Source organism: Hemicordylus capensis, chromosome 3 (genome assembly GCF_027244095.1).
Source record: "Hemicordylus capensis ecotype Gifberg chromosome 3, rHemCap1.1.pri, whole genome shotgun sequence".
Taxonomy (NCBI): Eukaryota; Metazoa; Chordata; class Lepidosauria; order Squamata; family Cordylidae; genus Hemicordylus; species Hemicordylus capensis.
Genome location: NC_069659.1, coordinates 94,626,442 through 94,641,036, shown reverse-complemented (window position 1 = coordinate 94,641,036; position 14,595 = coordinate 94,626,442). Strand labels below are relative to the sequence as shown.

At 43.4% G+C, this 14,595-nt stretch overlaps 1 protein-coding gene across 6 annotated transcripts in view; it reads right to left on the bottom strand.

The window, feature by feature from the left end:
• Positions 1-14,595, bottom strand: part of LOC128351542 (interferon-induced GTP-binding protein Mx-like) — a 42,002-nt gene that overhangs the window by 17,402 nt on the left and 10,005 nt on the right. For all 6 annotated transcript variants that reach the window (XM_053311189.1, XM_053311192.1, XM_053311190.1 and 3 more), the window contains 4 exons: positions 7,353-7,545; positions 6,251-6,388; positions 4,727-4,881; positions 1,071-1,209 (listed from right to left, as the gene is read on the bottom strand). In XM_053311189.1, coding sequence (XP_053167164.1) covers positions 1,071-1,209; positions 4,727-4,881; positions 6,251-6,388; positions 7,353-7,545 — 625 coding nt within the window. The remainder of the gene's footprint in view (positions 1-1,070; positions 1,210-4,726; positions 4,882-6,250; positions 6,389-7,352; positions 7,546-14,595) is intronic.

Below are 14,595 nucleotides of genomic sequence, written 5' to 3'. Positions count from 1 at the left end.
CGTCACTGTTAAGCCCCTTGGGGCCGCAGCGTTCCTCCCTGCCGCCCCGTTCCTGTCATCGGCCGGAAGTGGCCGGAAGAAGCAAGCGCGTGTGCGCCCGTCGCACGCGCGCACCCGCACGGCAGACAGCCGCGTGCACACCTGCAACGTGACAGAGCACCAGCGGGGGATATGCGGCAGGAGGGGTAAGTGCACCCTCCCCCACCCTTAAAGGACTACCCCCGCCGGTGCCAAAGCACCGAAACGGCCCCTGGAGCCGAAATGTTTCGGAGGCCTCCATTATGGCCTCCGAAACGTTTCGGGCACAAGCCTACTGTCTATGTGCTGCATTTGCACTGCTTAGGTCTACTTGGGTTAAAACTGCACCTCATTAAAGGTTAAATGTGCCATCAAGTCGATTTCGACTCCTGGCATCCACAGAGCCCTGTGGTTTTCTTTGGTAGAATACAGGAGGGGTTTAACCATTGCCTCCTCCCACACAATATGAGATTATGCCTTTCAGCATCTTTGGAAGGACAAACTATCTCAAATTGTCCTTTCTACTACCAGAATACTCTATATAGATGTTCAGTTCACAGCAGGAAAAAGCAGAATAAAAATTACTTCTGAATAAAAACTCAGTCTGCTGTCTGAGCTGCCATACTGAGGTTTTTAGACATGAGCAGATCCACTGGTAAGGGGCTATTACTGGCCAGCTGGCCAAAGTTCTTGGGATGTGTATTCAAACACCACACACTACATTGTGAGGTGATGAGTTTTGCTTCAGTCAGGACCTCACTGTGCTGTAGCCAAATTCAGAGATTGAACACTAACTGACAAATACCAGTTAGTGTTTTTGTGCATCCTGGTATGGACCTAACCAGAGAATAATCCTGTGGTTATGTCATGTATCTAGTCAGGAGCGTCTCCTATGAGTCTAGGATTTAAAAACATACACACACACACTAACTAACTAACTAACTAGCAGAAAAGACTAAACTTGTAATAAACATTCTTTGCCTCAATAACCTTTTTCTCTGCCACTGCAATCCATTTTAAGAAACCCCAAAGTGATTTTTAAATATATTTACCAAGTGTTCTTTCTCCTTGAGGGTCGACCTCTTGAGCCATTTTCAGGGCCTCTGTAGTTGCAATATCTACATTACTTGGCACCACTACCAAATTGATGGTTTGTTGTTTGTTAATATACTTTTTAATCAAGGTTATGATCTGTAACAAAATTCAGACAATAATTAATGTTTGGCATTTATATACTCCTTTTCAGGCAAACCTCTTGAAGTGGTTTACATAAAAGCATTACATAAGCATCAATAAAAACTATACAACCTGCAATGGAGACTCTAAGAGCTTTTCAGGTTATGCTCTTCTGTTGAGTCATCTGATAGGTTCTTCCTGTCTCTCCTCTCTAAGAGGAAGATGGTCCCTGGTCACTCCATGGTGACAGTTTGGGGAAGGAGGGGCCACCTCAGGTACAAAATGGGAACTGAATGGTAGCAGCTCCTCAGGCTGTGTCTGCCTCTTCTCACCTTCCCTCAGCACATGACAGGAAACAGCAAGGGGCCACCAGCATTGGAGCATGGGGAACTGGATGGTGGCCGCTGCCTCTACTGGGCCTGTCTCTCCTCCGCTCAGAGCAAGATGGTCCTGCTTAATAATTTTGCTGTGCTAAATACTATCCAATAGTACTCATAGGTAGAGCCAGTGAGAGTGTTGAGGTCTGGAACAATAATACAACCTTTTCTACTAAGGCTGCAGATTTACCCTTGTAACTGTATTTTTAAAATACTGTATTGCCAGGGGCGTAGCTATAATGGAACGAAAGGGTTCAAAGAACACGGGCCCCCAGCTCCTGAGGGCCCTCCAGATCCATCCCTTCCTATTTTCTCCATTGTCTCCCTCAATCTGAGGGGCCGCCAGAGAGAGGGATGAACATGGGCCCCCTCTTCTCTAGCTACGCCCCTGTGGATTGCAATATATAACAGTATGGTCCTCTCTGCAAAACTCATTATTGCACAGTCTGTCACTGAAAAATACACATGGAGCCAGTAAAGTCTTCAGCTTATCTCATCTCCTGTCACTCAGGGCCAGACATCATGTTACATTAAGCCCGCCATTAGCACTGATGGGCTTAACTTAAGCAGCCCCTGGATCAGGTGGGCCTCCGCAGATTAGGATTGTAGTGGAGGGGAAAGGGGGATCTAAGTCTATCTCTGCTGTGTTTGTGATCCAGATCAGGCCAACCCACAACTGCTATTTGCCAAGGAAGAAAAGCTCCCCTAGAGTGTTTTTCACACAGGGCTTTTAGATTGCATCTCCTCCGGAGTGGAGGGTGTGTGTCCACATATCGGCCAGATTTACCACCAAGTCCCTGGGAGCTAACGGGGCACTTCACACACAATTCAGGCTTTTCATTGCACGTTGTAGCCTGATTTATACCCAGGATTTTAAAAACCTCTTATTGCGTAAGTTATTGGGCAACTTCTAACTCACAGTAAAGCTTCGCAGTAAACTTGGGAAAATGCCTAGGTGTCACCACGTAGTTAATGTAATTTGCATTTTGGCTCCTCATCAGGTCAATTAGCACTCCTCTTCTTGGTTTCTTTTTCAAGAAGTTAATACAGTCATCCCTTGCCAACCACGATTTTATCAACTGAGGTTCTGAGCATGTGTGAATAGGAAATTTGTGACAGATCTTGCCAACCACGACCTGAGTATCTGCAGCTGGCAAGTGATTTTGGGGTTCCATTATTTTGAGGGGTTCAGAGGTTTGATCTGCTCATTCCTCTTGGTGACCCTTGTTGTGCCTTGCCAATTTAAAATGCCTTTGAGTGACACTTGGGGGGGGGGGTTCCAAAAAATTTCCAGAGGTTCAATCTTCTCATTCTTGGTGACACTTGGTAATATTACAGGATTTTTTGTGTGATTTTTTTAGCATCCTTTTGGTATTTCCCCCTTTATTTTTAGGTCTTTTATTTATTTATTTATTTGAAATATTTGATATACCGCCCACTCCGAAGACTTTTAGTGGTCGTGGTTCCCCTAACCCCCGGTTTCCCATAGACTTTAATGCCTCACCAACCACGAATTTGCCAATGGTGAAGTTTTGCCAGAACGGAACCCTAGCGGTTGGCGAGGGATGACTCTACCTTATTAAAGAGCACTGCATGCAACTGTGGTTACAAAACGTCTCAAAAATGTCTCTTATAACAGTGTAGTGATCAGCCACTCCTCCCATAAAGAGTTAACTGGAAGTGAACCCTGTCCTGACTGGTTAACTCCAGAGCTTAGCCAATCACACACCAGGTGGGTGTGACCTAGAGAGCCATTGGGAGGAAGGTGGGTTTCTTTGTTAGAAGAAGCTGGGCTGGAGGTGCAGGAGGACACAGGCAGCCATGGAGGAAGGCTGCCGGAAGATGACTGCAGCTCTGGGAAGACAGAATTGCAGGGGCTTGATTCTCAACCAGGGCTTTGGTGAGTTCAAGGCAAAGGAAGCCAGGGCTTTGGCTTTGGGAAGTTTAGTCTAGGGAAAGTTGGTTTAGTCAGATTTTGAGTTACACTTTCAGTTTCTTTTGTGTGCGTTTTGTATATTTGTATATTCCTGATACTGGTCTATTATTGTCTACCAAACATAAATAAATGAAGAAACACTTGCCTTCACCAATCCAGCCAAAAGACTCTGTAAGCTTTTAATTGTGTGTTTGTTTTTTCCTACACACCTGTTCTTTGCAACTGGGTGACCACCATTTTTAAAGTGTGCCATCCCAACATTATTTGAGGTGCTTTTTGAAGTATTCTGGTAACCTACTGAGTATTTTTACCTGTAACTAAAAGCTGAGAAAGCCTCAGACAGAAGTGGCCTGTAGCATTTGAATAAAACTGTTTTTTATTTTGTTCTTTTCTTTTACAAGCCTCTCCAGGTGGGTTTTTAACTCAGGAGAAAGGGAGGGGCTGAAATGGGGTTTCTCTGGTGCAAACACGTCTCCTCGGGCATTCAGCAGCTATCAGTTTTCTCACCACGTGCAGGCATACACATGGAAGGTTTTTGTACTTATCTAATAGCAGAATAAAGAGAGTTTCCCCTGGGATTCCACCCCATGCCCAGGGAGGGTCAAGCTCTGTTGAAAAGAGTGGGAGTGGTGTCAGCCATTTTTGAACCTACCAGAAATACAGAAGAGTTTTAGGAGTAGCCTTTGTCAGAAAGCTTAGCAGGGATGATTCCGCATTTTTCCTTCCTTTCATGTGAGCTGGCTCTGAGACAAAAGCTTTAATCCACTACAAATAGTATCACAATGCTTTAGCAATGCAATAAGGTTTGAACAAATATTTTACAATGTTCTTCCACTGCCCACCCCTCCTTTTTATTATTATAATGACTATAGACTCCTCACTCATGTCTTCTGCTACTTTCTTTGGGGTGAGGGAAGGGTTGTTTTTCAAGTTGTTGGGGTTGTGCAAGGTAACAATCCCACAGAGAGATCTCACTTTTCCATCCTTTTTTGCCTACCCCATCAAAGACAACCTGAACCCACAATCTCAAGAGCAGGAAGTTTGCAATATGGGAAGCATGCAAAGGTTAGTTTGAGGACAATGAAAGACAAACTGTATGAAAAACTGTAATGGTAAAATTACTTATTAAGGTAGTAAGGTTTGCTGTTGCAGACATACACCACGATTATATCCATTCAAATGATTTTCAGAATGCTACCGGAATATACATATATTTTACCTGTTTTCCAATGTCTGGTGGCTGATTCCCCACAGCCACTCTAGCAATCCCTGGCAGATCAATCAGAGTCAAGTCTGGAACATCTGGGGAGCTTATTTCGAGGCTAATTAAGTCATGGCTAATGCCCACTCCTTCACCAGCCATTGCATTCTGGGCTACATGTAAGGGAAAAACAAATGAATAGGTTAGAATACAGGAAGCTCTTTGACAATTTTTCTCCAAAGGTCAGGAAATGAGCTAATCTACCTTATATGAGCATTTCTATAATGCAACTAATTCTATATGCCCAGATAGAACTTTCTTTACTTTCTTAACAGCAGTCTTTGCTCTACCCAATCAAAAATTTACTGTTTAACCTCAAGCAGCTCTAAAAAGAGTTTGCAGTGAAGGGAGGAGATGACATGTAAAGCAAAAAGAAAACATTAAATTGTACTGAGCACATGCAAGTCCATTTGTACAATTAATGAAGCCTACTGAACCACAACATATATGCAATCCATGGTGCAGCATTACTTCAGCACTGATATTAACTATGTTAATAGTAGTGAGGATTGCCTAAAAGCCATGATTTGCAACCCTATTTCAAACCATGTTGAAGATGACAATCCTGGTTAGCATTAAACATGGTTAGAACCATTGCTAAAGCAAACCAATGAAGTGTAAGAGAAGTGAAATTTGTGTGCCAAATGGGAGAGGGAAGAAGAAGAAAGCATGTGAGCCCAAGACATACTTATAACCATGGTTATCAGGAACATTACATATGCACTGGGGTCTCAGATTTCTCTAGTTTCTGAATCTTGTTAGTCATTATCTACACATTTTAAAACTCACTCATACTAGAAATCTGCTCATTTTTCCTAAATATGAAAGTGAAGAATCTCCTGTTCTTTTTGAAATGAGAAAACTGCAACTACAGTGTATGAAGACTTCTAGAATCCCAGGGAATGGCTCACTGAGAAAGAAGTTAGGCACAGTAACCGATGCCTGATTTTCTATATTCACTTACACCAAACAACAGTAGTATTCAGTTCTCTGTGGGACACATGCCTATTTCAAAAACAAAAGAGAGACACGTCTCTGCAGTTGACTTCCTTTAGTCTGTGTTGTGCATAATCTAATTATGTAATAACAAAAAATAATCACAGTGAAATATTCAGATACAAACACTACAAACAAGAACATTTGGAATTTCTGTTTGATGCAAGTGGAGGCCCCCAAATTCACCACAGTATATTATGCAAGGGGGCCACCAGTCACCATGTTAGTGCTTGTTTGGGCTGCTTTGAGAATTCCTCTCATGCACAAGAAGGCACAAAACAAACTTTAGATACTGTTTTAATTGTGTTTTAATAGTTTTAAATAGTTTTAGTTTTTTTAAATTTTAATTGTTGAAATGTTTTAATCTTTTTATTGGTGGTTTTATTCTCTTGTAAACTGACCAGAGAACTTGCATTTTGGGCAGTATAAAAATATGTTAAATAAAATAAATAATAAAATAAAATAATAAATTTCCGTTACAATCACCTCTTTTTATTGCATCTTCCACTTGCGATGGGCTGGTCAGGTCTTGCTCTGTGTTCAAATACACTATTTTTCCTTTCCATTCTGTTCTGTCCTGCATTTTCTTCAGCTTGAGCTCTAAGGGACATCTGGTAACAATACCTATAGTATAAAAGTCAAAACAAGCAATAAGTTAAATTTGTAGAAAGAATGGAAGACAGAACCACCACCACAACAAAGCAGTAGCAGGAGCTCGACTCCATTTTGCAGTTTCCATTAAAACCTGGAGCAGCCAAACGAAGCCTGGTTATATCAGTGGAATACTGTGCAACTTTGCAGAAGTCTTTGAGAATATTCAAAGTGTCAGGCTCAGTACATCTAGATTCCAACTAATTTATTTATTACATTGATAGGAACTTAGGAAGCTGCTTTATACCATTGTCTATCCTCTAGCTCAGCATTCTACACTGGCAGCGGTTCTCCAGAGAGTTCTCCAGAGAGGCAGAGTCTTTCCCAGGCCTACCTGGAGATGCCAGGGATTGAACCTGGGACCTTCTGCATGCAAGCAGATGCCTGGTACCAATCAGCTTCCCTCCTGGGCAATAGCAGCTTTGGAATGTGATTTTTGTGAGGACTGCGGCATGTTGGGTCTTAGGTATGGAGGAATTAAAAACCCTTCCACCTTTGATGCAGTCTTAAGCCTGACACTGCCACACACCCCACCCCCGCAATAGCTATTTAAGAGAAAACATCCAAGCAGAAGGGTAAAAAACATGATTAATGTCATGTCTCGTTTGGCCATGGAGCTACATCACCATCCTCTGAGGATTCCCCTACCTTACAACAGACAGTGCTCACATGTAATCACCCATCCAAATGGAAACCAAGGTAAATCCTGCTTAGCCAAGGGGATAATTCATGCTCGTTACTGCAAAATCGGCTCTCCACCTTATATCCCATTTTTCCTCAAGGGAGGTTAGATTGTGACTGACCTAAATAAGCTTTGGGGTTTTGATTGGATGTTCTTCAAAGGCAGAAAGGATGATAGACTACTCTTATACTTAACTGACTGATTCATAGAAGTGTTTAACATTTCAAAGAGGAAAAGCTGAGAGGGAATTCTCACCGCTGCCCCTAGGAAGAGCGACTCCAGACAATGCTTCCAGTACTGAGCTTTTCCCAGCGCTCTGGTCTCCAATCACAGCAATTGCTGGCAATGCCAGGTCCTTTTCCACTCCAAGGGCTCTCAGAGAATCAATGAGGTCGATACATGGGCGGATCTTCTCTTCATATTGGCTGGACAAGGCACTTGCTGCTTTCTGAGAGAAAAACAAAAATGGCTCTCCATGACTGAAAACAGGAATTAATTCAGTTTCAAATCAAGTATTTCCTATCAATACTAGTGACACAATATTGTTGTAAACCGCCCAGAGATGTGAGTTTTGGGCATTTGGGAAGAGAGCTGGTCTTGTGGTAGCAAGCATGACTTGACCCCTTAAGCTAAGCAGGATCTACCCTGGTTGCATATGAAAGGGAGACTAGAAGTGTGAGTGCTGTAAGATATTCCCCTTAGGGGATGGAGCCGCTCTGGGAAGAGCATCTAGGCTCTAAGTTCCTTCCCTGGCATCTCCAAGATAGGACAAGATTTTTTTTTATAGGAAAAGATTTTTTTATTGAACTTACAAACTACCAAAGCATACAGTACGTTGCCAAAGTACAATTATATACAAAGTGGTTGTTTGTACATCATATATCTACAAAGAGTTACACGCAAGGATCTGGAAACCCACAAGGCTATGAAGTATATGCAGGTAATACTATAACTCGGGGATGGGGGATTACAAGGCACATCAGGTAATCGGGGGGGGGGGGTTACGTCCAACGTCCATTTCCATAATTTGTCCCATTGCTGTTTAGAAGAGATACACTTGTCTTTTTGCACATAACCATACAAACTTTCCAGAAGAGATTTACTGTCTCATCTGCGTGAACCTCTTGGTCGCGTCTTCCCTCCCTATTCCTATGCAGGAGCATTGCATAAATGACATACAGGTTTACTAACCTGATTACGAGAAGGGGAACGTTCCAATTCCCTAGTATGAGGGCACCCGTTCCGTCCCGTTTCCTTGAAGGTTTCTTTCTGGGACCTCGAAAGGAGGTTCTATCGCTCAAACCCGAGGTTAGTTCTTCCTAAGTCTGTTTTTCCAAATCAGGCCACTCTAACAGCTTGCTTACTCCCTGCCACACTCTTTTGGCTACCACACACTCTTTTAAGAAATGTGAATGGGTTTCCCTGAATGTTTTGCCTAGCTCACTAGCTTTCTGTTTGCAGGTGATTTTAGGACACTCTTGCTGGTCCTCTGGGAGCCATGGCTTAGCTGCATTAAGTGGTAGTACTTGGTGGTATAAGTGCCACTTTGTTTCCCATAAATGGAAAGGGACTATTTTCTCCTTGGCTGAGAGAGATTCCTGCTTGCAACCTTGGAGAAGCCGCTGCCAGTCTGTGTAGACAATACTGATCGAGATGGACTTATGGTCAGACTCAGTATATGGCAGCTTCCTATGTTCCAGTATAGAAGTGTGTTAAATAAATAAAATAAAATAAATAGTATAAAATGGTTATTTAAACATTTCGCATGTCTTAGGTCCTTCAACATGCTGAGTAAAGTAATGAGAATAAGATTCATATTTCCCCCCCATATGTTCACACTGCTGACCAATCGATTTTAGTTATTACTTACACATTTGTCAAAGAAGATTTACAGACAGAACTAAATATACACAATGTGTAGCAATAGCTTTCGCTTTAAAAGTATGTTCTTAAGGAAATCATACAGGTTCATGCAAACAAAACTGAATTTTACACACTTTTATACGAAACAGTTGTTTAATAGCTATACGAAGCATAGAATGCTTAAAGGCCTGGTGTCATGTGAACAGGACATATTGCAGAGGGCTTTCCTAAACAAGCAGAGGCCAGCCAGGATTGTGGCTATGTTCTGGTGGAAAGGACCCACAGGACTGATTCCACCCACATAATGCTGCACCTTTAACATTTACACTAGCATTATGGGATAAAATCACAACATAGTTCACATGATACTACTGCAATGAGTAAAGATACCTTGATCACAGGAGGCAGAAGACATTTTAAAGAATTGATTATAGTTTTGAAGAAGAAAAGTGCCATAATCATGGCATTCTTAATGAAGTGTTTATCAATGTCTTATAGTGAACATAGATCAAATTATATATGAACATAGGAAACTGCCATATACTGAGTCAGACCATTGGACTATCTAGCTCAGTATTGTCTTCACAGACTGGCAGCGGCTTCTCCAAGGTTGCAGGCAGGAATCTCTCTCAGCTCTTCCTTGAAGATGCCAGGGAGGGAACTTTGAACCTTCTGTTCTTCCCAGAGTGGCTCCATCACCTGAGGGGAATATCTTAAACAGTGCTCACACATCAAGTCTCCCATTCATATTCAACCAGGGTGGACCTTGCTTAGCTAAGGGGACAAGTCATGCTTGCTACCACAAGACCAGCTCTCCAATAAGGTTTGTCATTCTTTATTGGTATTCATATTTTCTCCTTTTCCCCCTCCATTGAGTTTCTCAGTTTTAATTTCAAGTTTGCCTGATCAGAGAGTTGTAGGTATAGCCGTCTCATATGGCCTAGAGCCCTTGGAATCAGGTGGTATATTAAAATAATAATTAATTAATCAGGCAATCAAATTCCATTCACAAAGAAAAACCTTCAGTTTAACAAGTTGCATTAAGGACTTTCCATGTGCACTCAAGAGCCAAAATGCTGTGAAACTGCAGCTGTACAAGGCCACACCCTTGCTTAAACAAGATGGACATGGTTATGGCATCCTATGCTATGCTTAGTTCCAGCTTTGCCATGACCTTGGAGCTGGATGGTGGACCTAAGTTCCAGATTTGTCTCTCCACAGGCAGCCCATGCCAGGTCCTCCTCCTCACCCCGCAAGTACCCTCTCCCCAGTTGTCCTATCTGCACCCTTTCCCCACAGCTGTCCACTTGCTGCCTTCTCTTTTGTTTCCTGCTTTGTGAACTTCATTTCTGCAAGATCAGGCATCTTCTAGAGAAGTTGACTTGCACAAAAACACTGGCTCTGTCCAATCCTCCCACAACAATGCTCCAAGTGTGGAGTAAAAAACGTTCCTGCAGGACATTGTGCTAGCGCTAGCACAGTGTTAGTCTGCATCCTGTGTATTCTCTTACTACAGGCGAGATGCTTTAAAGCACTTTATCTGTGATTATCCTGCACTGAGCAGGTTGGCTAAATGACCTTCAAGGTCTAAATGAGATTCAACATCACTTCCAATGCCATCAACCTAGATGGATGGTATTGGTTACACAAACCAGCAGGAAAATTGGAATGTTGGCTATTTCTCTTAGAATCTTCTGCTTGCTCATGAGACATTATAGGCTAAAGAGGGTGGAGGTTTTCTTTCTTTCCTCTTTTTCATAATAAATTTTTATTTTAAAAACAGAAAGAAAGAAAACATAGTTAGTTAGTTACATCTCTTGAACTAATAGATTACACAGATTACAGAGATAACAGATTATTTATTTATTTATTTATTTATTTATTTATTTATTTATTTATTTATTGTTAAATTTATATACCGCCTTTCATCAAAAATCCCAAGGTGGTTTACAGCAAAAATTTAAACACAAGATGGTAAAAAAGACACAATTAAAATATTAAGTGAAAAATATTAAACAAATCTGATTAAGAATTTAAAACAAAAGCATGAAAGCAATATAGAGTACAAAGAGCAGGAACAGAGAATCAAATAAATGCCTGGGCAAAAAGCCAAGATTCTACACTCTTTCTAAAAGCTGTGATGGATACTGAGGAGCGAATGGCCACTGGGAGAGCATTCCAGAGTCTGGGGGCAGCAACAGAGAAGGCCCTGTCCCGCGTGCATGACAACCAAGCCTCCCTCATTGTCGGCACCTGGAGCAGAGCCCCCTCAGATGACCTCATCAAGGGGGCAGTAACCCTTGGGAGCAGGCAGTCCCTCAGGTATCCTGGGCCCAAACCGTTAAGGGCTTTAAAGGTCAAAACCAGCACCTTGAATTGGACCCGGAAACAAACTGGTAGCCAGTGCAGCTCTTTCAAAATGGGTGTGATGTGCTCCCACCGGGCAGCTCCCTAGCTGCTGCATTTTGCACTAGCTGCAGTTTCCAGATATTCTTCAAGGGCAGCCCCACATAGAGCATGTTACAGTAATCCAGCCATGACGTGACTAAGGCATGGGTAACTGTGGCCAGATCTGCCTTCTCGAGAAAGGGACACAGCTGGCACACTAGCCGAAGCTGTGCAAAGGCACCCCTGGCCACCACCTCCACCTGAGCTTCCAAAAGCAGAGCCGGGTCCAGTAATACCCCCAAGCTGCATGCTTGCTCCTTCAAGGGGAGGGCAACCCCATCCAAAACCGGTAAAATCTCCTCATCCCGATTGGCTCTCCTACTGACCAACATTACCCTCCGTCTTGTCCGGATTCAATTTCAGTTTATTAGCCCACATCCAACCCATTATGAAGACAGGTTTTTAAAATCCGGTTAGTCCCAGAGGGTGGAATTTTAATTTTTCATGGGGATTCATTTGGCTTGCCTTCTGGCTTCCTCACTGACTCTTTTCTTACTTTACAGTTTGCAAGTACAATGCTCTTTGAAACTATTTTTCCTGAAATGCCCTGTGTAATCAATGCTACGCTTTGATTTGATTTATTTATTTATTTTAGGTCTTAAGGTTTATTTCTGCTATAAAGACTGTATATGCTGTACTGTACTATAAAAACTGATATTTTTTATAGAAGCTTTTTCTTTTTTGTGTTCAACTTTAAACATAGCCATTACAATACCCTCCTAAGAAAAATGAATCCATAGTGCAGTGTAATTTCTCAACTGCAGCCTTGCACATAATTCCCTGATACAACTTACAGCTAGTCCGGGGTCATCTACCAGACGCAGGCCCTGATAATGCAACTGATGTACCATTTGCTGTTACATGCACCCAACTGGCAACTAAGGAAGTGCACAATCTGGTCCGGCGGTCCTTTTCTGGACTGCCTGACCAGTTTGGAGGTTCAGCGAGGGGTGGTGACGTTTAAGGAACAGGGAAGGCGCTCTTCTCTCCCCACCCCTGGCCACGTTTCCCCCACTGGCGCTGTGCCCAAAATCGCTCGCACGGGGTGGCAGCGCACCCTCTTGCCGCCCCGGTCAGCATCAGACCTGTAGGTCAAAAGGTTACAGTTAAGTCCTGAATCAGAACTGAATCTTTACTATGGTCACTGACCAGCAGATCACAATTAAACCCATCATCATCTATCCAATCATCTTTATCAATCCGAAACATTATCTAATGAATCAATCTCAAACAAAATTAACCTATATAGCATAAACTACTTAGGTAAGTACGTTTTTAATATCCATGAAAGCATGACAACTTCACTCGCCAGACTCCAGTGAACAGACAAATCTGGGACTTAAGTCCACCACTCTGTCACTGACAGCCATTTGGTGGCAAGGTGGTGGCAGAGCCTGAACTAACCACAGCATAGCATAATATATCCATATTGCCTAAGTAATGCACTGCAATCTGGCCCCTAACAGCCACCATTTCCATATGCACTCTGTTTACACTTTATTTGCATGCTAATGTTAACGTGCCATTATACAAATCTATGGCGCGGCGACATTATGAAGAGGGCAACCAGAATGATAAGGGGCAGGGGCAGAGGGAATCCAGCGGCGGCCTGGGTCCAGCCAGCCCCCGCGGCCCCCCACCCCCGACAGCAGACACAGGGGGCATAGCTTTGCTTGCAAATGTGGCCGTTGGCAGACAAAATCCCTGGCCAGCACCGCATTCGCAGTGAGGCTGGAGTGGCTCTCCCTGCCTAAAAGGCAAGGAGAGTTGCTCCCAGCCGTGCTGCAAACGCGGCGCTGGTTTAGCTTGCAAACAGGGCCCCGTTTGCGAGCACAATCCCCGGCCAGTGCCGTATTCCCTTTAAGGCAGGAAAAGCTACTCCAGCCGCGCTGCAACTGTGGTGCTGGCTGGGGATTTTGCCTGCAAACGTGGCCACACAGCCCCATTTGCAAGCAAAGCTATGCCCTCTACATCTGACATCAGATGCAGGGTGTGAGGCTGGGGTGCCAGGAACGGCACCCAGATTGGCAGCAGCCTGGGTTCTTTGAATCCATTTGCTCAATGGCGGCTCCACCCCTGATAAGGGGGCTAGAGCACCTTCCTTACAAGCTTAGGGTACATAAAGGCAACTCAGTGAAGGCATGTTATTATTTATTTATTTATTTATTTATTTATTTGATTTATATACCGCCCTTCCGAAATGGCTCAGGGCGGTTTACAATTAAAACAGAACACATTGAAAACAATTAAAACAGAGATACAAATATAAATACCAATTTAAAACAACTTAAAAAACAATTAAACTATCAAAACAATTAAAACCCTGAAAACCAGGTCTTAAAACAATTAAAACTAATTAAAAACCCTGAAAGGCCAGGCCAAACAGATAGGTTTTAAGGGCTCTCTTGAAGGACAGCAAAGAATCAAGATTACGAATTTCTGGTGGGAGTGCATGCCACAGCCCAGGAGCAGCTACAGAGAAGGCCCGCCTCTGAGTCGTCACCAAACGAACCGGTGACAACTGGAGACGGACCTCCCCAAATGACCTTAACGTGCGGTGGGGAGCATGTAAAAGAAGATGCTCTCTAAGATATCTCTGACCCAAGCCATTCAGGGCTTTAAAGGTAATAACCAGCACTTTGTATTTTGCCCGGAAACATATTGGCAGCCAGTGTAACTGTTTTAAAACAGGCATCATATGGTCTCTCCGGGTTGCCCCAGAGACCAATCTGGCTGCCGCATTCTGAACTAACTAAGTTTCTGGACTATGTACAAAGGCAGCCCCACGTAGAGCACATTGCAATAGTCAAGCTGGGAGGTTACCAGCTGATGCACCACTGTTTTGAGACCATCCTCTTCGAGGAATGGGCGCAGCTGTCGAATCAGCCGAAGCTGATAGAAAGCACTCCTGGCCATGGCCTCCACCTGAGATACCAGGGTGAGGCCTGGGTCCAAGAGTACTCCCAAGCTACGCACCTGCCCCATTCTGGGGGAGTGTAACCCCATCCAGCACAGGAAGCTCTAACTCACCCCTCAGATTCTGAGCCCCCACAATGAGCACCTCCGTCTTGCTTGGATTCAGCTTCAATTTGTTCTCCCTCATCCAGCCCATTACTGCCTGTAGAGAATGAGTGCCATTTAGAGAATGAGTGCCATTTCCTGGGGATGAAAAGGAGAAGTAGATTTG